The 27469-nt window shown below is 40.8% G+C and overlaps 1 protein-coding gene across 5 annotated transcripts in view; it reads left to right on the plus strand.

Moving 5' to 3' along the window:
- The window catches only part of phldb1b (pleckstrin homology-like domain, family B, member 1b), a 93164-nt gene that overhangs the window by 29098 nt on the left and 36597 nt on the right, over positions 1-27469 (plus strand). For 4 of the 5 annotated variants that reach the window (XM_026298795.1, XM_026298797.1, XM_026298796.1 and 1 more), the window contains 2 exons: positions 17410-17535; positions 23215-24704. In XM_026298795.1, the coding sequence (XP_026154580.1) occupies positions 17410-17535; positions 23215-24704 (1616 nt within the window). Of the gene's footprint in view, positions 1-1962; positions 2442-17409; positions 17536-23214; positions 24705-27469 lie in introns of those variants that run through there. The other variant, XM_026298798.2, reaches the window with a different exon arrangement.

Here is a 27469-nt window from a genome sequence, read left to right on the forward strand (position 1 = left end):
ACTAGCTGCTGATGTGTGTCACAGGTAACCTAATGCTGTCTCTTTATTTCTATTTGCCAAATACAATCTGCACCTTATGATGGCTTTGACCTGTCAGCATTACATTTTATACAAAAAATCGAGCAGCAACAGTTCAGTTTTGTTACATAATGAAAATGTGCTCAACTAGTATTAAGTGGTAATCTCCTTGGATTTACAACATAAACCAGAGGAGCCAGGGGAGGGAAATCCCAATGATAAAAGGGCATGTAAAAACTAATCCAGGGTGTTCAAAGCAGGGCGAGCTGATGTTTTCAAGGGCTAAAGTTTGCTCAGCCCATAAAGAGAGATACAAGGGGGAAGGTGGGCTCAGATGGAAACATAAGCATCAACTGCAGGCTTTAAGACAAACCTGTTTCTGGCAAAAACATCTAAATCCGTTCAGTGACAACTGATGACATAATTGATCAATCCCATTGAGTATTTGCCATTGGTAACTAAATTATCCTACATACATACAGCATGTGTATGTGGTACTTAAAATGTAATAATATGAAACTTTTAGTGTATCTCTAATCATTTTTTAAAGTTTGAAAAAAAAAATTAAAGCTACATGCCACCAATTTTACAAATCAATTTTGTCAATGTTATGGTGGGACCTCCTCAGCCTATACAAACTGTTGTATAATGTGTTCTGTGGCTCTGGAGGAGCTTTGTCAAAGAGGAGAACGTATCCATCTGGCTTTGAATCAATACAACTTGATTTGTGGGGTGTGAAAAAAACAGTAGTTACCTGGAAGGGAGGGTCTAAGGCAAATACTGTATGCATTCATTCATTGCATTATGGGAAATTTAGGATTGATTGATTTATTATTTTTTTGCTTGATCCATAAAACGGATTAAAAATCTCTTTTAAGTCTGCTAATGTTATGTTATTTAACAGTGTTGAGCATACATTTTAATTCACTGACTGAATTAAACTACATAGTTACATGCCAAGTTGTTTCTAATAACAGTGCTTCGCAGTCTAAGTTCTTATTTATTTCCATTTCTACTAAACTACTTTATATTTCACAGGGGGATCCCAGCTACACAATGATGATTTGACTACTTTTAACTGAGATTACATATAAAAAATATGACATCTTTGAAACTATAATATATATTATATATGGATTCAGTTACCAAGCAGTTAGCTGGTTAGGAATAAGCAGGTATAGATGATGCATGGATGGATATTTATGCATAAATGCATATGTGTTAATAACCCATGCCATTATATAATACACCATTTCTTGCATTATTATTAATTCAGTTATTCTTTGCTAATAATACTTCTGTTATTGTACTGAGGTAAAATCCCGAGTGCTGATGTAATTTTTTTACTACTTTTACTTAAGTAGTACTGCAGTATTTCATATCCCTTTTTGTTTACAGTATAGGTCTATGGTTTAACTAGAAATAATGAGTAAATAAAATCCATTGATTTTATATAAAGTCAGTGGGACAGACAATGGACATGTCTTAGCAAATGGCCTGATGCCACATGATATCATAACATTTATGGCAGAGGCTAATGTGCTTCAACTCTTCTCCCGACTGCTCCATTTAATGTGTTTTTTCTTTTATGGCTTTCAAATAAATGTCTGGGAACCTTTCAAAGCTTCACCTTTGTTCTTTCACATAGTGATAAAGAGAAGGAAACACACCTTGGCGTGCTTTCTCAACCTAGCCCTCTGTCAAATTAAAATCAGTTTAGAGTAAACCCTAGTGAATGTTGCCAAAACAAAAAATAGACTTCCTTCAGTCCAAGGTCTGACATGAGCATAATCAATAAATCAATAAATGTTTGTGATCAGTTAATTTAATGTGTGTGTGTGTGTGTTCAGTGGTAGATCACCCCTGCCCCCCTCTCTCTCTCTGTCTTTCAGTCCATGTCTCAGTCTTTCTCTCTGTCCCCCCCTTCTTCTCTCCCTCTCTTTGCACAACTCTGACTCAGGATCTCCACCTTCCTTTCTTCATGCTGCTCCTCCTCTCCGGTCTCTCCCCCACCCAGAGCTCCTTGACAGCCCTGACTCTCTCTCTCTGCGGGCTGGGAGCTCACTGTGAGCCCAGCTGTTTCTGCTCGGGAGCCAGACTGGGAGCATGAGATAGCGTCTTTCCTGGGAAGGAGACAATGGACGCAGATTACAATGACTGTAAACTCCCGCACCGGTTTGAATGAACTGGGATATACCGACGCATCCGTGGACGAACCCGTGTGTTTTTAACAAGTGGGCAAGCAGGCAGCCTACCTTTTGTGAAGCCAGCAGAATATATATGACTTTAGGATTATCATAAGAGAAGCAGGTCGCTGCAGCTCCACCGTGATTCCCGCAGACAGGGAGAAAAACACGTGGCGTTGTTTGGTGGCGGAGCGGAGGCGATGAGGGGACCGAGCAGTCTCATTCATTGCAGCTAAAGTAAGTTGGTCTCCGGTTTTAGGTGGTCGTGCTTCCTTTTCAGCACTTACTGCAGTTGTGATCGGTGGACAGGCTGTGTTCTTGCAGGCTGTTTATGTGAGTAACGTTAAGGCCAGCTAACAGGTTGTTAACACACACAGGTCATCGTTTAATAGGCCAATAGCAGCATAACAGATGTGCGAATAAAACATGACTGCTGTGGATTAATGTAAGACTAATGTAGCCTTCAGGTGTTCTAGTTTTATTATGTTTCCCTTCCTATTCGCAACTTGTTCGTCCACCCTGGATAAGTTGGATAAGTAGCTTCCAACATAAAGAGTTTATTGGGATGTATATTATTTCCTTATTAAGGCAAATATTCAAACTTCTGGTTTTATTGAATAGATTTTTTTTTTTTTTTTTGGTGTTTGTTTATTCCACTCATGCAACATGAACACCTGCTGTAAAGTTGCTGGCTCCAGTAGATCTAACTCTACCTCCATGTGAGTTCTGTTTATAGACCACAAACATATACAAGTCTGCCTGATCTGCAGACAACTGCCCCCCCCCCCCCCCCTCCATCCAGCCTGGCATGGTGTCTGTCTACTGTTACACAGCTATTCCTGGATGCCAATGTGACCTAGTAGCTGGAATAGAATAGAGCTTTCCTTTCATGCATTCTGCTTATTCAAAGGCCTTTGGGTTCACGGCTTCTGATCACATTAGCCAGTCCAAAACCTGGGGCCTTATTGCTGAGCATCGTTCTATACAAACTGCTAGGACAGTGGTCATTATGTCTCCACTGTGGTGCCTCCTTCAACATCTGCCACCTTTGTCCAAACTGTGTTGACCCCAACGTAAGGACAGGATGTGAGAGGTGTAAGAGAACCCCTCCCCGCCCTTGCAAACACTCATCAGGCTACTGCAAATAACTTGGTGTGGGCTCCCAGTGGGCCCAGAGCACAGGTTGGAGATGTGCAAGAGATGACAGGGGCATCACAGCACATAGATAGAGGAAAGAGGTAGCAGCTGGTGTGCATATGCCTCTGTCTTCCTGCATATTGTTGTTGACACAGTCTTTGACCGTGCATCCTAATACCCCAAAGGTCAAGGCAATGAATCCAAATAAGGCAGTGGTTAAATACTACAAATATTCCGGTGCCCTGAGTAGACCAGGTGTTTGCTCTCACAACACTGCTCTTCATATCTTTCTTTTTTTTTATGGTATTCACAGAAGTTACCAAAGACAGGATTGTGTGCTGTGCTAGTATCAAAAGACATCATATTTCCTTTAGTATCTCATGCACTTCTCTCAGCACATTGTGATTGAAATACCTGACCTTGAGTTTTTACTGAAAAAAAGCCCCTCCCCTAAAATACCAGTAGTTGGCTGTCTGAGCCACCTGTAAGTTGTCACAGTTGAAGCAATAGCAGATCATTATAGAAAAACTGGTGTACTTTTTAAGTGAGCCATACATACAGCATACAGCAGTGTTAAATATGTATGCACTATACATTGCCCTCTAATATTCTACCTGTGGAACCAAAACAGGAGTGTCAATGGCATTATCAGTCCCTCAGTGCAATGTGTTGCATTTTATAGATGTGAAAATTACCGTTGTGCAAATTTAGAGCTGTTAGACATGAAATTATCCACAAGTGTCTGAAATCTTAATCTTACATACTTTAGAATACATTTGTATCTGCTATCTAGGCAGCAGAAGGTGAACAAGAGAGTGGTTAGGCTGCAACTACAATAGGGATGCAATGATTGCTAACTGCCAAAAACAAACTCGTATAGAAGGACACCTCTATACGACACTTCTTTTTCACCTACTGTGTGAAAAAATGCACATTTAATGCAATTAATTAGTGAAGCCAAGAGATATATGGGTAATTGTGCAGCTAGATTGCTGTTGTCATTTGAGTGACATGCTCAAAGCCGACAAGCGACAGGTTTGGATGTATGACTTTGCTCAACTTGTTACTTGTGTCCTGTGATCTAAACTGTCACCTGAGTTTGTAAAGATTGTCCACCTCGCAACCACAGGCAAATCATAGTTTTCCTGGAATACTGGTTGATCCTTACGCCTGTGGCCATCTGCCTCTGAGAGCATGTTTAACAGCAGGGGATTGGCCTTAGTTGTTCTGACAAAAGGACCAGAGGGATGGGAAGAGGTTGGGGGTGGGTGTGGTGTGGTGCGGTGCGGCGCGGCGCGATAGCGTGGGTAGGGAACATCTGTTAGGACCAGCGCACGACACATTATTGTGATGAGGGTCCACTAGAGACAGCAGCTGACAGCCTGCAGCGGGGATGTTTTCATTACAGAATGTTTTAAAGGGGCACTCCACTAATTTGAAACATAAGATTCAGTTAACTCATGAGGAGGAATATTACTCAGTGAAAACAGCTGTCTAATGACTTCTGTGGCTCTGAATGAAGCCTTTATGAGAAGTACTAACTGTATTATGGGGGATGAAGAAATTGTTTCACGGATTTTTGAAGGTTTAATTATGTTAGGAACTAAAGATCAGGATTTCTCAACTTCTGCTGCTTCTGGACTGTTATTATAATCTGTCTCCTGCCTCAACTTAATCTGAGTCATTACACATTTTAATTTGTCACAACCTCTGAAATAAATGTCATTATTTTCATGTTACATGCATCTTTAGGTCTCGTTAGTTCTACAGAATAACAACTCTTACTTTAAAACAGTTAAATCAGAAATCAGAACTTACTGGTTGGAAATTATGCTGAAATTTTATATGTCACCCACATTCTAATTGAATTTGTTGCACAACAGTAAAATGTGTGTGTTGTAGCTGCCCAGGAGCAACCACTGTCTCCAGATATCTTCCATCACGGCATCTCGCTGGCGTCAGACTGGCTCGAACATGTGATCACTTCTTCCAAATTATTTCTTCCAACCTTTTATTTGCTCATACGGTTTTCCCCACATGATGGGAATGCGGTGTTAGGCCTTCACTCCTCCTCCTCTCCACTGTCTGCTCCTTTTAAACCAGTCCCGTATCTTCCTCTGGTATGTGCATCTGTGTTTGATGGCCCCTGGCTCAGCAGAAAGCAGTCATTGATTAACTGGTGGGTTTGACTCCTTGGCCCTTGCTGAGGTTGTAAACCTCATCTTTCCATAGCAACTGTCGCCATAGCTGTGGGCATCCCTTTATCTGCAGCTCCTCTGCCGCTTCAGTGACGTCTGACGCTGCTTATTTAGTGGTGATGCCTTTGTTTGTCGCTCACAACGATAAAATCACAAAATGACCAAAAGTGTTTTCTCATACTTTATTAATAGTAAATAAAAAGTTACAGCTATTAGTTAAAGACAGTGCATTCTTTCTGGATGTAGCGATGCTCAATAAATATATCGGTGTGTTAAGGGCATTTTCTGCTATGTGAATCACAGACAGAACTTAGGAAGGCAGTTTGTCCTGTGCTGCTGATGTGTGTGTGTCTTGTGTTGTATCAGGTAGAAAACTTTGAAGCCACATTGAATTTTTCAGATTTTCTCTAAAGTGTTGTAGAAGAACAGACGACTATAGATCATGTAGTAAAAACTCTTTTAAAATTTGTTAAAGCTTTACTTGGTGTGGGAGGTAAAGCCACTTTAGGGAAATTTTACTTCTTTCTAGTTAAATGAGCCCTTGGTCAGTTAAATACATGCAGGGCTGCAGTCATACTTGGTCTGGTTTTAGCAGTAGTTTATGGTGCCTAAGGTTAGCAAACGTTTTATAGATGTTGCTCTATGCCTGACATTACTGGGTCAGTTTGCTGACTTTATGATATTCTATACCTGTGCTACTATTAAAGAAGAAGAGGTTAAACCACTTAACCTTAACAGGGCGGAAGTCATGGCAGCTAATTTTGTCAAAGCAGGTGACTCAAGAGAATTTTGTGAAATTAATGGAAATTCAAGCTGTCATTGAGCTGTCATTTTGTTGGGTAAAATACAATTCACATTTTTTTTATTTAGAATTGAATCAAGATTTTCTTGATTGATTTTTCTCCAATGAAGTGTTGGCTTAATTATGTTTTTGCAGGACATATATTTCAGAAGTACCAACATGATCTTAATAATGTTGCTATTGTTGGAAACATTAGTTTAATTTTCCCTAACCTCCTGGAAGGCTCTTCTTGAGCCTGATACATTTTATGATCTCTTATCTGAGCCCTTTCTTTCACCATGTCAAACATTTTAGATTTGTTTTTGAGCCTGTCTTCCTGTTTGTGAAATGACCCCCCCCCCCCCCCCCCACCACCATTTTGATCAATCAATAGTGCTGATTTAGCAGTTAGTATTGATGATGTACAAGTATGGTATGTGTAATTGCCCTTTTTGTTACCATTCATTATTCTTTGGCCATTTTCCTGGCTATGGCATTGGAGATAATGTCCCCATGATTAATCCCGCTGATGGTTGGTTTTCATACAGCTGTCACTAAGGCCTATTAGTTTGCTGAACAAAACAGAGATGTGGTCTGAAACCAGACTGCTTAAAGCTTTTACTGCACTACTTTTTCCGCCAAAGCTGATTCAAATGATAGCCTGGTAAAAACCCTTAGGATCTGGTTCCAGGAAAAAAAAAAAAAAAGTGCTCTGGTACAGAGTGCTGAATTTTAGAACTGGCAAGAACCATTACACTTGAAAAGAAAAGCTACCTACAGAAACGTCATCAAAGAAAAATCCAAGAATTCTTTTCTTGCCGAATGAGCTTTTTGCTCCGGTGGATGACAGTCATCCCATAAACATGCATGCATGAGATGAAATGTGTTTTCACAGCTTCTGACTCTGCATGAACTCATTCTGGTAGAATGTGAAGTGTCTGTCTCTGACCACCTTTGGGTCCTCTGATCTAATCTTCTGGGAAACAGACTTGAGGCTAAGCCGACACAGTGGAAAGATTTAATGTGGTCATACCACAGCTGAGGAAAAAACATTAGTATGTTATTAGAGAAATGATGGACTGTTTGGTTCACGGGCACATCTTAGGTTCAGTGGTCCATGTCTGTATTAGTATTTCCCCCTTTAATGCCAAAGTACTCTTAAAGCAACATGTGGCATTAATGCTGATGGACATGATTGGTCCCAAAGGAATACAAATAAGGATTCAAATTAATATTCTTGTCAGCTCTGGTATAAAGTTTTCAAAAGTTTCCTCCATGATTTCATATTAAAGGTTTTCACTTTTTATATATTTTTTTGTTTTATTGTGAATCTCAGAAAATAATGACAAGCGGAGGCTTTCTTCTTTAAATATCACAAGCTGGTGTCATGGGATGGATTTCAGTAATTCTTTTACGAGGGGAGACATTTGATTGGTTGATTGACAGACACTTAACTCCCAACAGATTATCAATTTATTATTAATCATTGGCAGATTAAATTGACAGATGAATCATCAAAATAATCTTAATCTCACATTACCTCACATTAGTTAAATAGTGCAGCTTTAAGGATAAAATGTTGCTCTGTTTGGTGTAAAAGAAAGTCCTTGTGGCTTTTATTTTGCTGACTGACAAGTGCTGCATATAGATCGTCACATTGACTTGAAACTGCCACAGTCCTTGGTTGCATTACAGTATGTGCTCTATAATCCACTTTGGTGTCCGTGCACTTTTATTAGAGATTGGGGTTACAGTGCCCTTGTGGGAAGGTAGTGATGATCTTAATAGACTGTGTTCTTAACTCCTGAAGATGTGCCACATGAAAAGCCCTATGCAGTTACTCTCTTTTAATAGCGCAATAAAGTATAATAGATAAAACCCCATCATTTCTTTGATTTAGCACTTTTAATATATTCCTGGTTCGTATTTGTTGCTTTGGTAATGTGGAGCTGCTCTGAATTGCAGTGTGTGGCTGAAAACTGCTGTTCTTGCAGTAATGCAATCAGAATGCACTCTCAGTGATGAAGGTTGTGACTACACGACTTGTTCCTGGAGTGTTGAGGAAGAAATTGCTCTCACACACCAGGCAGAGAATCAATCTAACTGATTAACTGCACACACACACACACACACACACACACACACACACCTCCAGTCATCTTTCCCCAGTCCTTCTTTCCAACATTGCTTGTCCTTTCCTATATGACTTCATACGTTGTAATTACGGAAATGGCTATGTGTCATATTTCCTGTTGGTAAGAATTTGAAGAACAGCCGTTGATTAACCAGATCTCAGTTTGTACTGCAGGTCGTTTTGCTGAGCTCAGCCTTTCAGAAAACTGATCCTGAGATATTTATGAACCACTGGTTGTTGGAAGACTACCAATTACTTGCTTGTCTTTTGTCAGAGGGTTCTTATGAAGGAGAAAGAAAGGAGAAGTGATATGTGTGTGTATGTGTGTGTGTTAAGTAACTAAAACCGACTGTGGACCAGGTATTATACTGTTGACATGAAACCAAACAGTAATAGAAGGAATCCTTTTTACTGTGAATGAACTGTTGGTTGCAGTTTGATAGAGGTAAATGAAGTGTTAAGCCATTGCAGCCAATTTACTAGTCTGGTCCTGTTTTTATAGTCTTAAATAACATTTAATGGATGTGAACGCTAGTCCTCGCAAATGAGTGAGCAAAGGAAGGTCGTCTGTACTTTTTCCTTTCAAGACGAATTTTATAATGGCACTTTCAACTGATTGTCTTTGAGACGTTGAATTGGAATCATTTACTACCAATATCACAAATGGGGAAGGATTTTCAATATAGTCTAAAGTAAATATTGTCTGCACATAATGGGATTTTATGTTTCTTATGTTTCTTACTTCCAAACCTAGATGTCACAGATATCTGAATGTGATCTGGTAGTTGTGACCATTGTGAAAGAGCTCAGAGATGGGGGCAGGGATCATAGATCAGTTAGACGTGAACTAGATCTCACATGGGGAATTTAAATTGGAACAGTAAATCTGTAATTGCTTTATTTGTTGGAATCTGTCTTTGTGCTTTCTGATGCTGCCAGTATTAAACATTATAGGAAACAGATTTTCTGCTTTTCAGATAGTGATGTGACTTTTATGTAAAACTAATTTTGCAGACTCCTTTTTATTAATTGGTGGATACTAGATCGCATAATATCATGGAATAGTAATTAATAAAATGACGGGGGAACTTTTTATTTCATTGGGATTTGAAAGCAGTGTAATGGATGTCTAGAGTTATGCAGTCAAGATGTGTGCTCTTGAGTAAGAGCTGGAGTTTTTATGAGACTGTCAACAGGAGCACCAACATCATGAAGCAATACATGATATACAGTATGTTGGATGTAATGCACACTGTGCATCCACTGTTCATATGTTATACCCTCTCAGCCTCTGAGAATGAGTGCTGTTAAATATATTATCTAGTCACTAAAACTCAAAAATCCCCACGCCTATTATTTTTTTTATGCAAGCCCACACACCAGCTGCGAACTGAAGCACATCAATGTGTCGGGATATGGTATTGTACTATTTTTCTGGGGTTCTCATGGTTCTTTCAGTTACAATCGTCTTTTTTGTAGTTTTTATAACAGCTAATCACAATGGACGAGGCCACTTGTGCCTAAAACTTAAAGCATACTGCTGGTTCATGTATATTCAATGAATAATAGACCTTTTCATTTAAATGTAATATACTGTGGTTGAACGTTTCTGTTGACATTGTGTCTCTGCTCAAATGATTGTTTTATGTTCAAAATATCATCACTTATAATGTTATTGACAAAAACACAAGGTTGAAGTACTGCAGTACTCACCCATTATTGTGTGTTACAGGAGTGTGATGTGCATCACGTGAGACAACGTGGCACAGCAGTGCTGTTGTGTGTTGGCCTTAAGCGTTAACAGCTAGAAGTTGGAACGTAGTGCAGCATTTAGCAGCTAAAGAACCACATTTTTTTTTCTCAGGAGTTGGTGGAGACAAATAAAGAGCTAAAAGAGAATGAATATTGCACTTAACATTTGTCATGCTGCTGAAAAACTTTAATGCCAACATTAATAAAGTAATAATATGTCAGTGTTTTGTGGTTTCAGCTCATCTCTGGGCTTCAGAAGTCAGTTAATCCTGCTTCAACTAAAGATGCACAAAGGCAGAAACAAAACAAGATCCATATTTTTATTTTTCATCATACTGAGAAAGCCAGCCATTGCTTTTGGTAAATCTGTGCATCCACAGAGACCAAAATGGTCAAGTTCAGCATCAAAATATTGGATAGAAACAGCATACACGTGCTGATCCTAATCTACAGAAACCCATTCAGTGGTGTTCAATCACAGTCAAATCCAGAGCTTCCAACATTTGTCCTTCATTTATCCCAAGATGCATTCATTTACATGACCAAATGTCAGTGAGCTCCTATGATGACTGTAGAGACCTTTGGCCCTTTGACCTTTGAAAATGAGGCCTCACACATTTAAACACAGACCACCTAGGGAAATGTGCATTAGGGTGTCAGAAACATGGTGTGCATGGTGTGTCATGCTGTTTTATTGTATTTTTTTCCATCAGTATAACATGATGTTTTCAGGAGAAGTCAAGAACAACTCAGTGCAAAGATAGGAAGTCACAAATGTGTTGAGCAACATGCAGAAAAACAGACTCACCCCAAGCATCTTCCAGTCTAAATACAGGGCTTAGTGGTTTTGAGGTGTGGTTAATTTTCCTGTGCAGTTAGGGTATGGCAGCTCTCTGATCTCATTAACAGCCTTGGATAGTGTCTGTTTAATTTGAGAGTGGAATGTCTGCGGCAGATCTGTTCAGTGTCGGAGATAAGGTGGGAAAATCCCAACTGAGGCCAGGAGCAGATGCTGTTTCCAAAAACCATCAGTTGAGATAAGCAATAGACAAGCACCTGCCCTGTCTGCACGATCTAGAAGATTTTCATTTGTGATCTTAAATGTTGTACGAGCTGGAAATGTCCCAGCAGACCTCTCTTCATAAATCAGTCATACCTACTTTATTGCCTTTACACCAATGCCTCCATTAAATTATCTCTCATGCCTGTAATTGCAAAATGAAGCACTGCAGTTTCTCTGTGTCAACACTGTGTGGGTGCTCTATAATGAATAACTCCATGATTTATGAGCCTAAACCCCTCAACTCCTCCCCACCTCCTCCCCATATCCTCCCCACTGTGTATGATGCATGGCCCATTTAGAGCACCTCCATATCCCGAACTGTTCTGGATAAATACTCTGCGTCTCAGGGGACCATCAATCTATAGTTATTTTGTTGAGTCCTGTTGTGCGACGCTCCCTGAAGTGTGTCTCCTCACTGTGGGGAAAATCCATCATGATAAGTAGCTGTGTGATGTTGTAATGGCTGAATTGATGAGTGCTAATTAGCATCAAGAAACCGCGATAGTGAACCAGAATTTCACTGAAAGCTAAAAGCAGATGGATTGACAAGGCAAATATTTTGTACTCATCTGTAGCCTGTGTGCTGGTGCTAATGACACTGAATTAATGTTGTGATTCATTCATAAATTGGTTTTCCAGTTTGTATTTAACAAACTCCTTTGAAGGTCACTTTCCATGTGTTTTACTGCTTTCCTTGAAAATGTCATGATGATTTATTGTAATGTGCCAGTAAATGGACAAAAGATCAACCTAAAAGTTGGAAACCTAAGGATTCTATCACTTGTTGATTTACTGAATTTATTTATTTATTTATTTTTTTAATGTGGAACAATAGAAAATGTTAGTTTTGCATTAGTAATAATTTTATCTGTAGTTGAAGCTAAGGATAATCTACGCCCACCCCTGTCTGTGCTATTACACTGCACCTGGCCCTCCACCTACATCCACATCCACATGTACACTATCTCAGCTAATGCAGGACCCTGGAGCCTGCAGCTTGTCAGCTTGACTAATTCTGCCTCAACATCTCGGTCTGAGGGGAGTGGTAGACCCAAAACGTTTTCCTGTATTGTTTGAAGCAAACTTATGAAGGGAATATCTGTGCACCACCGCCAGACTGTTCATTGCGTCTGGGACACGGCAGCCTTTAACTGCATCTCTCCACACTAAAATTTTGTTTGCAGTGTATTTTAACTCAAAAATATTACATAAACATTATATACAGTATATATAACGCAGCACTACTACAGAGTTTAAGGAGGAGGACAGTAAACTGTCAACAGTGAGACTGATTCAAAACCTGTAGCCAGCAAAAAACTAAAAGTAGCCATCTTATCTTATCTCTTATGTTATCTTGTCTTGTCATATCTTATCTTACCTTGTGGTTGTCTGAAAAATTAGATGCTACATTTTACACTGGACAGTGGTAATACTTTATATATTGGCATGAAAAACTTTTGTGATCAAATTACAGTCTGCAAGTTTTCATTGTTTTGCTTCCACTACATCCTGTTATGTTATCAGAGGACAATGCAGTATTAAAGTGCATAGTGATACACCCATGTCATTGCTTCTGAAAACGCACGTGTTACTGTGTGTATACACAGTTTGTGTGTATGCTGTTTCGCTTACTCGTCATGCGCTGATCCCTGGTGGCCTCCGTCCTGTCAGCGACCACACATGCACACGGTGTCCTGAGGGTCAGGCTCCCTTCGGGGCAACAGAGTCGGCCAGTGAGTTAGTGTCAGCTGCCAGCCGTGGTTTGTGCTGAGAGCACAGTGGAGAGGAGAAGTGTCTCCCCTCATCCATCAGCCTGTAGCAGCCTCTGCACCACTGTGGCCTGCGTGTTTCTACACGGGATCACAGCACTGAACAGTGCTGTCTGTGCTGAGGGTGATTTGCTCAAATGTCCTATACACTGTATGTAGACGTTCATAGTCTAGAGCCTGTAAGCATTAAAGGTGCAGTTGATGATATTTTGATGCACATCTATTACAAATACACAAGTCATTTCAGTCCGGGGTTAGTGACCATGCCCCTCAGAGGTCCTGGATGTGTGTTAAAATAGCAGTGGTGTTATAGTGAAAAGGGAGTTGATGCCAGAGGAGACAACTCAGAATCCATTGCATTAGCTCTTCATGAGTAAGTTGGACTCCATAAAGTTGAAACTCAGGTTTACATGTTGCAAGTCATTCCTACCCAGATCGTTGTACTGTTTGGAAACACTCGTGACAGTCTGTGTGGGCTCCACTGTTATGTTCGCACAGCTGCTATAGATAAAGTCCAGTACAGCAGCATACATTTGTGATCTAGCAGTTTATGTGGTACATTTGTATCTTTTGGCTGTGATGTGAGTGTCTAAGTGTGTGTACATCCACAGCTACAATATAACATCAGCTGATATATAGTTGCAAGATAAATCAAATGTGATGACTAATTTATATAGAAATCAGGAAACTGCAAAAAGTGCCATTGGCAACTGTACAGTTTGATCTTATTTGTTCCTAATAACAGGCCCATATTGGCAGTAAATGCAATATATCATTAAAAAACCTCACACCTTAACAGAACCGCTGACTAAAAGTGACACAATGTGCCACAGAGCCGTCACTAACCCCTACAGTTTGTCATGACTGTGTCAGGTACATGTAGCTTCAAGCTATGTTCTTTTAACCACCATTTTCTTTTGACAATGCCTGAATTTCACCAAAGCAATCATGTTAATGCAAGTCAGAGCTAGGAGTGTGTGCTGAGAGTCAGGGAGGTGGAGGGAGGAGAATGCTCTTCCTCAGAATCCTGAGGAAACAGGAGCTAGGTGAGAGAGTCGGATGACTGCTGAAGTTGAGAGCGTAAAGACACAGCTGAGCTGACGTGGCTCTGCAGACCGCGGTATTTAACGTCTTGCTTTCAAATGCCTTTTTCAGCGCCTTCTTGTCCCCCCCCCCCCCCATTCATTTTCCTCCGGATGAGTCTTCCAAATATCAACTGAAACTATTTCAACTGTGGAAAGTACCAACCAAAATTATGTTGAGGATGGTGTTGTGACCACTCAAGGGAACGCTGATGGAAACTTTGTTTCATCCAGATATTGATGGTGAAAAAGAAATACTAAGCAAATAAGAAAGCTCTGTTTGGGCAGGTCATGCAGCATATGGCATTTATTTTGCTAATATAAAGTATCAATTTAAGTGGTATTTAGTACCACCACTAGTACTAGTCAGCAGTTCTTTCTAAGCTCATGATGGCCTAACTTGTGTAGAAGATACACTGCAGTGTGTGCAGAATGTGTAAATAGGTTTAGATTGCATAAAGAAGGATGTCACATATATTAATGGGCTCCTGAAGGGTCTCAGGAAGGGTTCTAAGGCCTTTGCTTTTATTGGGGAGTGTTGACTGATAAAGGCACTGTGTGCTATAGTTGGGCTAACTCTAGTCAGTGCAATGTTTGTCAGTCATTTTCTGCCACTGGGAAATACATACAAGTACCATCCAGTTAGTGAAGGTTAAGCTGCGTATTTGCAACTAGGAACTGGCCACCTGACGAGTCCATGTGGCTTTGTGGCCCCCGGAGTCCAAATATGTGGAACATGAACATCTGACAAATGGAATATTCTTTGAAATGCAGCATTTAGTATTTTTATAACAGATTATTCAGCCTATCAGTTCTATCACTCTATCAGTATTAGTGTGGGCTTAAAGGTCTATCTGAAACACTAGAGTGTCTTATCTCCTTAATTGGATGTAACTCCTGGTGAAACAGGATGTTGGAACATTGCACATCAGATAGTTTAGCTGTGTAAACCAAAGGGGTTCAAGTCAGGCTTCCAGTAATTGATGTTGGTGTTGTTTTACTAATAAAAAATGTATTCACAGTCCTGACTCAGTTCCCCCATTTTGCAGCATGGAAGATACAGTGGGTACGGAAAGTATTCAGACCCCTTTAAATTTTTCACTCTTTGTGTCATTGCTGCCATTTGCCAAAATCAAAAAAGTTCATTTTATTTCTCATTAATGTACACTCAGCACCCCATCTTGACAGAAAAAAACAGAAATGTAGAAATTTTTGCAAATTTATTAAAAAAGAAAAACTGAAATATCACATGGTCATAAGTATTCAGACCCTGTGCTCCGTATTGAGTAGAAGCACCCTTTTGAGCTAGTACAGCCATGAGTCTTCTTGGGAATGATGCAATACGTTTTTCACATCTGGATTTGGGGATCCTCTGTCATTCTTCCTCGCAGATCCTCTCCTGTTCTGTCAGGTTGGATGGTGAACGTTGGTGGACAGCCATTTTCAGGTCTCTCCAGAGATGCTCAATTGGGTTTAGGTCAGGGCTCTGGCTGGGCCAGTCAAGAACGGTCACAGAGTTGTTCCGAAGCCACTCCTTTGTTATTTTAGCTGTGTGCTTAGGGTCATTGTCCTGTTGAAAGGTGAACCTTCGGCCCAGTCTGAGGTCCTGAGCACTCTGGAAGAGGTTTTCTTCCAGGATATCTCTGTACTTGGCAGCATTCATCTTTCCTTCAGTTGCAACCAGTCGTCCTGTCCCTGCAGCTGAAAAACACCCCCACAACATGATGCTCCCACCACCATGTTTCACTGTAGGGATTGTACTGGGCAGGTGATGAGCAGTGCCTGGTTTTCTCCACACATACTGCTTAGAATTAACGCCAAAAAGTTCAATCTTGGTCTCATCAGACCAGAGAATCTTATTTCTCATAGTCTGGGAGTCCTTCATGTGTCTTTTGGCAAACTCTATGCCGGCTTTCATGTGTCTTGCACTGAGGAGAGGTTTCCGTTGGGCCACTCTGCCATAAAGCCCAGACTGGTGGAGGGCTGCAGTGATAGTTGACTTTGTGGAACTTTCTCCCATCTCCCTACTGCATCTCTGGAGCTTAGCCACAGTGATCTTTGGGTTCTTCTTTACCTCTCTCACCAAGGCTCTTCTCCCACGACTGCTCAGTTTGGCTGGACAGCCAGGTCTAGGAAGAGTTCTGGTCGTCCCAAACTTTTTCCATTTGAGGATTATGGAGGCCACTGTGCTCTTAGGAACCTTGAGTGCTGCAGAAATTCTTTTGTAACCTTGGCCAGATCTGTGCCTTGCCACAATTCTGTCTCTGAGCTCCTTGGGCAGTTCCTTTGACCTCATGATTCTCATTTGCTCTAACATGCACTGTGAGCTGTAAGGTCTTATATGGACAGGTGTGTGCCTTTCCTAATCAAGTCCAATCAGTTTAATTAAACCCAGCTGGACTCCAGTGAAGGAGCAGAACCATCTCAAGGAGGATCAGAAGAAATGGACAGCATGTGAGTTAAATATGAGTGTCACTGCACAGGGTCTGAATACTTATGACCATGTGATATTTCAGTTTTTCTTTTTTAATAAATTTGCAAAAATTTCTACATTTCTGTTTTTTTCTGTCAAGATGGGGTGCTGAGTGTACATTAATGAGAAATAAAATGAACTTTTTTGATTTTGGCAAATGGCAGCAATGACACAAAGAGTGAAAAATTTAAAGGGGTCTGAATACTTTCCGTACCCACTGTAGATCTTGAGTTTTGAAATGCAAATTCAAGCATGTTTTCAGATAAGTTCTAAGTCTCTCCTTTTGCTGTGAAACCCAGACTTCTAGGATACTTAAACATCTCTCCTCCACTCTGTCTTCTTTATTGGCTGCAATTTTCCTCATCTTGTTCTGAAGTGTCATCCATTGGCATTTGCCACATAGTGACAAAGGTCTCAGTGCCCTCATGCTCTTGAGTCAGCACAGCTTCTTTGTGCTGTTGATTTCTGTTTTGCACTTTGCCTAAAGGAACAGATTGACATTATTGTGAATATGCTTATTAATTCTTTTCTGACAGTCGGGTGGGAAGATAGAACTAGCAGTGATTAGTTTATTTAGCATAAAGACTGAAAGCAGGGAGAAACAGCTACTCTGATTAACACATCCTGTTTATTTAATATGTTCACAAACAGAAACATAAAAACTCCAAGGTGCAATTCAATGGGGAGTTACATGATGTTATAATTATGATGTTTAGGGGTACTAGTAGGCAATTTTTAAACTCTCTTTCTCTCTTTTTAATCTGTCTTTTTGAAATGGAACGCATGAAAACATATATTGTACCTGCTGTTTTTCAGGCTGTATGCTGTGTTTTGGCCAGTCAGCCTTCTTCCGCTTCAACCACCCTGAAGAAGCCTTTAAAATGAAGAGCATGATGCCCCATGGAGGGAGTGTCTCCACTGTGGACTATAGACTGTGTGCTGGTACTGTATTGCACGAACATCTATGCTTATGTTACACCTATTGATTTACGTTTTACTGTATTTTCTACCTGTTTACACTCGAATATCAGAACATTTAACTATGTTAAACAACTACAAAGATTGCCTGTTATTCCTGTTTGCAGATAGGTTACAAGATGTTGTTGTCAGTGTCAGTATTTCTATGGCAGTACTCTTTGAACACTGCAGCCTGAACGGCACCCAGCTCGGACCTGTTGCTTGAATTCACACCTTGCATGTTTTGTGTGCATCTCATTCCTCTAGGTCTGCTGGTAAAGGTTTTAGCTATGCACATATGTGTGTTTACTAACTGCATCTCCTGGCAGGCTCCCTACTGTAAGTGTGCCTCCTTTTGGCCAGCTTTACTACCCAGGATTTGTCATAGCATCTTATTTCCCCTCCCGTTGCTGTTGATGCTGCCTGCCACCAGGAATAAGTATAGCACACAGGCGAGCTTGTTGATCCGGGCTTCCTGAGCCACTAATGAAAGCCTTCCGTTGTTTGGAAATGTACCGTTTTTCTCATTTGTGCATTCCTGAATTGCATTCAGATAAAGACCACTCCCCTGATAAAGTAGGCATATCTGTCATATCTTCTTGGGAGTACGTAATTGCACTTGTTAGGTATATATCAATTATAAGATGAGAGCGATTATAGAGGGTAAACCCAACTAATTGACCGACTGACCTATAACAATAAGAATTTTTTTTTTTTCTGAAATATAACCTGTGATAAATGCTGGCTGTGGCAGAAATCTGTTGACGTGTGTTGTCATGGTCAGTTCTTGCTAAAACACTTGTAAAATACATACATGGGCCCAGGGGAGCATTTTTTTCCAGTTCACAGCAATGTAAGTGTGACCCTGGGGCAGTACCATGCAACCTGGATAACATGTTCCAGTGGAAGTCCTCCTCTCTATGAGCCAGCTGTGATGTGAATAGTTACACTATACCTGCTGCGATTTATGGGACTGTTGTGTATATGCATGTACAGGCTGAAAAAAAAAAAAAACACTGAACTGTGTTCTTAGTTTGCTGACAAGGTGTTGTTTGTAGTTATGAGAGGGAATGAGAGGAATATACTGAATCCACAGCAGTTTTTATAGCAACCAGTGTTCTGAAGGGGAAAATCTTATTTCCCTATCTGCTGTGATCAAGGCTCTTTATGTGTCTTGAGCTTTAACTTTGTTAAGCATTTAAAGCATAGCTCTGTAGTACTGCTGTACCTTTGAAAAGCTGGTTCACATTCACCTGTCTGTTGTTTAGATTTGCTAAGCTTTGCCAGGTCAGTGATGGTCCAGTGAGCAAATGTCCTCAGCCAGCCATCTTTCAGCTACCACCTCTTTACTGATTGGACGTTTCCTGTGCCTCTCTGGCAGGCCAGCAGATGGCTTTGTGGCCCGGAGCTGCTTACTTAAAGAGGCAGACGGCTTAGGTTACAGTATCTTTTTCAGAGACTATTTATAAACCTCCAGTTTCATTCTACTGTCTGCCATCTCTCCACCCTCCCTTCCTCTTTTTCCCTCTTTAGTGCCTTGCAGCACCCACCCACAGGCCTTCGTGTGTGTGTTAACACTGCTTTTCAGTAAAAGGTCTTTATCTTCCTGTGATTTGGCTGCTGTGTCATTGGCAGCTTGACAGTCTCAAAAAACAACTGAAGACAGAGCTGAGTGTTTGTAATGCAGTTGATTGTTATTGCAGTATGGCACCACCACCTGTTGATTCTTTGATGTTCAAATGTTTTTTTTTTAAATTTTATTTTGCAATGAAAACATGTTTATTAGTAAATACAACTTGGCTGTTTTGGACAACCTAGATTTTTTAAAATCACATTATATCATTTTATCTAATTTTTTTGTAATTTAAAGACATTTGCACATCTTTCCTGCCCCAAGTTTTCCTTTTCTAAACTAATGTAAACCTACAGATCCATCTCTGAGGACAATCTTTTTCTTCAATATTTCACTCAATAAGGTCTCTATTTATTAATATTATTCTTAGGGCTTTCAGTCGCTTAAAATATTTAATTGCGATTAATCGGATGATCGTCATGAGTAAACTTGTGATTAAACTCAACTTAATCTCACATTTTAATCTGTTCTAAATGTACCTTAAATTAATACTTCGCAAGTTTTTAATACTCTAATCAACATGAGCATCGACAAACATGGATGCTTAATGCAAATGTATGTTTATTATTAGTGAAACTACCCTAAACATACAGCATGAAGAACATAGACATGTTTCAAAAACGGTAGTTATGTTTTTCAAAGATCTTGTTCATGTCTATTAAACACATGGAAAAAAAAAAGAACAGAAAAAAACACAAGTTCCCATAATTTCTCTTTCTTTGCACTGAGACAGCTGCTCAAACAGACAAGGCTGTTTGACTTGTCAGATGACAGAGCAGCTCGGTTTTTCTGAACAACCTGCCCTGACAGTGAAAACAACCTTTCACAAGGTATGGATGTGGCAGGTGTTGCTAAGTATCTGCAGACATCGTTTAGTAAATGAATTTACCGTTCAGAAGACCGTTTCTACTCCTAATTGTGCATACATATAATAATATTACTATATACATATACAGTAATATTTTATATGTGTAATAGTATAACCCAAGTGATCAGAAACCTTATTTTACAAACCAGTAAAATGACAGTACAAAAACCTTATTTGTGTCTCAGCAGGACAATATGGTGATACTTTGTCTCCAGGCTTATTCAGAGCTGAAATCTGTACTAGAGACTCGATAACGGTGACGAGCCACTGAAGCCAGCTGTTGTGGTTTTAAAACAGCGCTGTACAGATTCACAGCACCGTGGACAGGAAGATCACATGGAAGTATTAAGGAGGCTGCGTCAGGTTAGCCATGACACCGGAAGTATTACGATGTTACCTTCAAAATACGAATCGGTTAATAATGCTTTTCAGAAGAGCCGGGATAAGGGGTTTACTCATTGCTCCCCAGTCTACAGTTCAAAAGCAAGTAAAGTCTCAATAAATGAGGGATATTGTTGTCAGAGAGGCAGCTTCCCTGGCCCCCGGAAATGGACATAACACTACGCTGGTTAGTTTGTCCGAAACAGTGACAGTGCGCTTCCGAAGTGTTTCCCATGTGAACCGCAGCTTTATTTTTGTTGGCTCCGGCCGGAAGAGCTGTGTTACGTTTAGGTAACTCGACAGCAGTGGGACCGCAGGCAGCGGCTGAGCCCAGCACCCAGCACCTAGCACCCAGCCTCCGGCTGTCACATCAGCTCGGTAGTGGCTCTCCCCCCGGTGGAGCCAGGCACGGCAGTGCTCCGTCACCCGGTCTGTTACCGGTGTCCGGTGGATGTGGGCCTCCGTGTCTGTGAACCGTATTGACACTGACCGGGTGGCACTTTTATTCCTTCATGTGAGTAACCCTACTGCTTAATGCGAGAGAAGGGATACGAACCGGTCACACGCCAAACTCAATGCAAAATCTTCTGTTTTTATGTTCACTAGGTTATCTGGCAAGGTACGCACAGCGTAGACGTGACATATTCAACGCGATTCACTTAAACGTCGGTCTTTATTTAGCATACAGACGATTAATAAATATGTCCTTTACTCGAAATTGCGCTTTAGCTTAGGTCTCATTGTGCTCATGAGGAAAATGACATGATCCAAGCGTATGTTTATTGACACAAGCGCTTACTGATGATGGCATTAATGCCGAATTGTAGAGAGCCTCACGTTTAATAAAATCTCCCAAATCGCGTAATGCATCACGCAGACCGTTTTACCTTGAAAGAAGGTAACATTAAATTGTCGTATTTTTTTAAAACGACTTTTGTCATGGTGTACTCACGGCGATCGTCTGTACTCCATGACATCATTGCATGGGCTTTCCCTCAGTAAACGCTTGCATTTATTTTTGTCACCCAACTCTCTCGCTTTTGACTCGGTATGGAAGAATCATGCGGGGGTTGGTTGTGGACAACGATGTGACATTGTGTTCAGCGGATAAAATGTATTGTTGTGACAGCCTGCAGACCGTACTGCTGTGTTTTTTCCATGAAAATGTATCCGACTTATTTGTGGTTTAGGCTGTCATGAAAGCAGAGCCTCACTGTACGGCAGAGTCCCTACAGGGGAGCAGGCAGGAAGCTGCTCCCATCTCTGTTGGACAAGCACAGCTGATGCATTATTAGTGAAGCTTCTATATTTTAGAGCAGTTTTGCTATTGGGACATGCCTCTCTGGCATCAGCCCTGGGAAGCTACAAAATGGGCTTTCCTTCTTAATGTTATTATGTTCTGTGTTTTCATTTGATTGTTATTTTTAACGCTTTCTGATGTTTTTACAGCACTGCTGAACTTGACAGCTCTATTCTTCTTTCACCTGTCACTGGTTGCACTGGTTGGCACTGTTGACTGGTGCAGTTATCTTCAAGACAAGTCAATCTAAACAGATTTCATTTAGCATTAATGAAACCTGGTGTGCGCTGCCTCAAGGCCATGCTGGTGAATCTCTGGACATTTCTGTTGTAATAATCCACTATGCTGACATTAACGTGAAACAGTTAAGATTAGATTACCTGGTCTGCGTCCTGTGTTGCTTTTGGGCCACATAGTAATTGGGTTATGTAGGTACATTTTCTCCCAATCCCCAACCAGTGCACACAAGAGTCTGTCTGTTCATCTGCTCATTTGTGACCTTCTCTCTTTTCTTTACCTCTTCCATGCACTCATGCTCTCCTTTCTTCCCTGGCTTCTTCACTGGGCTGGAAAACAGAGATTTTGGAGATTTTGAACATATCTGAAACAGTATGTTACGACTGTAAGGTTACGACTGCACACGGCAGTTCAAGTTTAAGGAAAGTTGTTAAACTCTCTGGAGAGTTTATGGAATTTTTCCAAATATTTTATGAATTGTGCATGTAATTTGACCATGCTGTATTGCCTGTTTTCATCCAGCAATCATGCAGTGTTGGAAACCCCTGACTTAAAGTCACTGAAGTTACTAGTGTTAGGAGCTCAGCCCAGTCATAAAGAGAACCGTGAACAAGCATTTCGTTCTGATGAAAGTTGGAGAATGACATCGTCTGTGTTGGTCTATGGAGAGAGGATAAAATGTGGTTAAGGAAAGCCATGAATGTGAGAAGCGAATCACTCTATGATGGTTCATGATGCTATGAGACAGGATTTTAGAACTCTGAAAAGTTATCACTGAAGAAGTTTGTCCTCTGTCTCAGCAATTACATAGTAAATAGTACAGTGTTACATTTACAAAGGAATCCACAAGGATTGTGGACTCGTATCTCTTTGATTGAGCAAGTGCAGTGCCTTGCATGATAATGTTACATAGCATTGCCAGGTCCAACTGGAAGATCCTTATGTTCCAACACACAACCTCCAACACCAATATAGGATGGATGAACACATATCTGAGTCCTAATGCTGCCCAGTGATTTTGAGTGCATATTGAATTAATACAGGCCCATTGCAACATATTTGTTTGTTACTGAACATACACTGTACTTTATGATGTTTAGTGGTTTGGAGCACAGATTATGAATTTGCATGAATTATTCACGTGGAGAATAATTTAATTGCACACCAGGTTCAGTCTTGATTTTTTTTTTTTTCCTATTGTGTACCTATTTTAAAATTTTGTTTCTTTTTCTTCTCTTTCATTAGACACAGAGAGTTTGGTCAATGGGAATCACCAAGAGAGTCCAGCACAGTCTTCTTCAGCCCCTGGACAGAGCGTCCAGTCAGAGCACAGTGCAATTGTCAGCTCTATTGAGAAGGACCTACAGGACATCATGGACTCCCTAGTCATGGATGACCCCCAACCTTCGTCCTCAGAGGCCAAAAAGCCTCCTGGAGGCCAATCTGTTCCTCACTCCCCACTTTCACCCATGGTCAATGGAGGTGGCAGGTATCTACTGTCCCCTCCTACCAGTCCAGGTGCCATGTCTGTGGGTTCCAGCTATGAGAATACATCCCCTCCCTTTTCTCCCCTTTCTTCACCCTCAGCAGCCAGCAGTGGGAGCTTTACCAGCCCATCTCCTAGTGGAGGACCCCAGGACCAGAGTTCTTCTCTGCCACCAGTGCCTGTACGTTCCTCAAGCTACAACTTCACTTCCCAGCCTCCACCTGTACCCCAGCCACGGACCATACTGCCCCACTTCGGTGGGGGAGGACAGAAGGTTCAAGAAAGCCCGCGGCTGCCGAGAAAGGTCTTATTAGAGACTCCTCCGAGCCCCAAGACAAGCCGCAGAGGACTAATGCAAGATGGATCTGAAAGCCCACGACAAACACCCCTTCTGTCCTCTAATGAATCTCTCTGTAGTAGAAACATTGTACCAGGTAGCCCAAGACTCACACCCAAATTCCCTACCTGTCCATCCCCATCGCCCTCCAGTCCAAGGACCAAGACAGCCACAGTGCTTCAGGAAAGGCCTGCCAGTCCTTTCAGAGAGCAAATGAATCTAGCTGATTGCTCCAATCCCTCCCGGCAGCTTTCCCAACCCATCAGAGCTTTCCAGCCTCCCTTGGACCCCATTGTCCACATCATCCAAGCATCACCACATGAACAGCATCCACGTTTGCTGCAGCCACCTGAAAGCCCTCGCTTGGCCAGGAGGAACATGGAGCTCAATGGGGGCTGTGGAGGGAGCAGCAGTATGAGAGAGCTTCCCCCTCTTAGTCCCTCCATGGCTCGTAGAGGTGTCCCAGTGCTCCCAGGGGCACTACCAGGGACAGTCAACACCTTGAAGACTCCTGATAGCCCTTCAAGTCTCAGCAAGCTTATTCCGGAGAGTCCCAGAGTCCGGCGCAAGACTGGATCCACATCTGAGGAGCCGATTTGCAGCAGGGGAATCAGAGCCCGCAGTCCATCACCTACATCTATGTTGATGGACGGAGGTAATGGTGGTTCAGGGGTACGGAAGGCAAGCTTTGGGAGTTCCCTGTCTCCTGCATACAGTCTGGGCTCCCTGCCTGGTTCATCCCCTGTGGCCAGCCCAAGGACCCATAGGAAGATGTCTGCAGGGAGACCCCACCCTGGGATGAGGGAGAGGAAGAACAGCATCACAGAGATCAGCGACAATGAGGATGAGCTGCTGGAGTACCACCGACGACAGAGAGAGGAGAGGCTTCGAGAGCAGGAAATGGAGAGACTGGTGAGTTGGCAACGCTTCACCAGGAAAATGCTGTTATTCAGTTTAATTTATTTATGTACTCAATACACCATTTTTACTTAAAGCTTACAATATTTTTTACTTAATATGTCACAGGATGTACCAGTAATTTGTCAAGCTGATCTGAAAGTTTTTGACTTTTGATTTTATGTTAATTTTACATTTTATTGCTCACCCTTCCAGATTCTTATCTACTTGCACAGTAACTTTAGATATAGATAGATACTTTATTCATCCCCCATGGGGGAAATTCAGATTGTCCAGCAGCTCTTATATTTACTTTAACATAGATATTTCACTATAAAATATAATAAACAGATAAAGGCACTCAGATTATTCAGAATTACACAATGTTGATACTGTTAAGAAATTAAGAAATTGCTATTGTAAGAACTTAGTGTAAAATATTCTTGCTTGTTTTGTCCAGAGAGCAGTCCAAACATGGACAAAAACAGCTAATCCTCATATTTGACTAGGTGGAATTAGTGAAAAGTATGGATTTTTTTTCTTGAAAGTGGTGAAGCTAATGTGAAAATTCAGTCAAGGCACTTGTTTTAAATGACTGCTCTGGAGTGTGAAATGCTGGACAGCTTGTATTTAATTAGGGCAGGTGAAATATTCTAGTTGTCTTCTAGTAAATGGACTACTGGTGATAGTTACATCTCTGGAGCGAGTGAGTTTGAGCAAGACATTGAACCCTAAAACTGATCTACAGTTACTGTGGCGACCAAGTTCTAACTCACTTTCACTAAGTTCTCTTATTTCCAAGGTGAAAAATTCTGAAAAGGATAGTTTTTTTTCCTGTTGCAGTGAAATTAATCAGTAACTTGTTTTCCCATTAACCAAGAACAACTGAAAAAACATATCACGTATGCGTAATGTCATCCTGAACATGCTTCAGCTATCACTGACTATAAGTTCTGTCTCTAATTCTGACAAATTTATTTCAGTATATTTTTGATAGCGTGTTTGTGAGTACTGAAAATACAGGTACTAATGGACTATGTCACATAAGTACTTTGACAGGTTTTATTGATCTATAAAAAAGGTTTGTTGAAATTAGTTTGCAGAAGCATAGCTATGATCTTATAATTAATTTTGGAAACAAAGTCTTTCTAGTGTAATGTGGAGATATTTTACAGAGGATCCGTGGTCAGAAAACTAAGCACCAAACAGGCACCAAATATGTCACCTTAGAGGATGTCAGAGTTCTGGTTTGTGATTATAATTTCAGAAATACTTTTGCACAGTTTTGGTATATCTCTAATCTCTGTGACCTCTTGGAGGGATCAAATGATTACAATGTCTCCATGTTTGTTTAGAAGAGGAGTACAATAAGCGGCCAATAAACTATCTTAGTCAAGTTACTGTGAAACTGGGCTATTGGCTGTCTAAATGGCTGCTGACATGCGGTCTCAGGGCACTCAGACGAGCCCATAGCAACCGCATTGTGTGTTGTTTCCTAAGCTGAACAGAGAGGGGAGGGAGCGGAGGTAGACATCTTGAACTTGTCTGCCAGTCTGAGGGAAACTGCTGAGACAAAGGCCTTTAAAAACCTTTTATATGTGTTTGTGCTGGTGTGAAAAGGCATTTGTCCGCCCTGCATGTAATTACAGTGTGTGTGTGTGTTTTTTTTTTTTTTTACAATGTGAGACTGGGTGAAGCCAGCTCAATTGGACAGACTAAGGCGACATGCCCTCTGTCTCTGTGTACAAGGTTATATTCTGGTACTTCCTAGCTAGACATGACAGTAAAGTCGAGACTGTGATTTTATAGGGTAAGTTCAGGATTTTTTTTTTCCTAAAGTCTGCCAATTGCATGCCAGACTTTGAACTGTATACATTTTATGAAAAAAGCATGCTTGCATGGGAGACATCCTGTCCAATATTTGTATGTATTTATACACATACTGTATCTTGGGAGATTTCCTTGAATAACATATATATATATATATATATATATATATATGTTTGTTTAGAAGAGGATATATATATATATATATTTATATTTATATTTATACCAACTGCTGAGCTGCTCACTGTGATATATTCATCGTAGCCCTTACAGCAACTTGTCTTTTATCTGCATGCAACTTTAGTTTGCCTGATTGATAAATAACAATATATTCTATGTATTTGTTTGGTCTCACCCACTTTCCAGCTGTTATTAGCCCAGTAATAGCACAGCTGTGATCTTTTTCTCACCGCATCATTTCTGCTGCGATGATCATCTTCTGAGAAATAAGATACCCAACTTTGTCAGTTTTGTATTGTTTCTCTATCTTTTTTCACCACAGGTTGGTCATCTCAGGCTCTCTCAGATAGTAGCAGGTTGTTTGTGTCATTTAAAGTACAAATTTCCTTTCAGGTTAATCCAGATGGAAAGTTAAGAAATAAAGCCAGTAATGCAACTACAGCAAATACTGTATCATTCTGCCACAATGGCAATGAACTACTATCCTAGGAAACAAAAGAGGGATATTTGTCTTAAATGGACTCACTTGAAAAGATACTGACATGATTTAACCTAGTGTGACTGCTGAAATTAGATGAGATGAACTTTGGAACCTTTTTTTCGCAAAACAAGGACCTTGCATTTTGCCTTCCATTTCTTACAGTGTTGCCATATTCCTGGTGAAAAGCTTCAGGGTCAGTGTGGAGAATCGGAAAAGTTACAGCAACCGAGATCTATTCTCATGTACACATGGCCACATCAAAACTTTTTTAAGACAGACTTGGAAAAATCCT

The sequence above is a fragment of the Mastacembelus armatus genome, chromosome 13 (genome assembly GCF_900324485.2).
Source record: "Mastacembelus armatus chromosome 13, fMasArm1.2, whole genome shotgun sequence".
NCBI classification, from domain to species: Eukaryota; Metazoa; Chordata; class Actinopteri; order Synbranchiformes; family Mastacembelidae; genus Mastacembelus; species Mastacembelus armatus.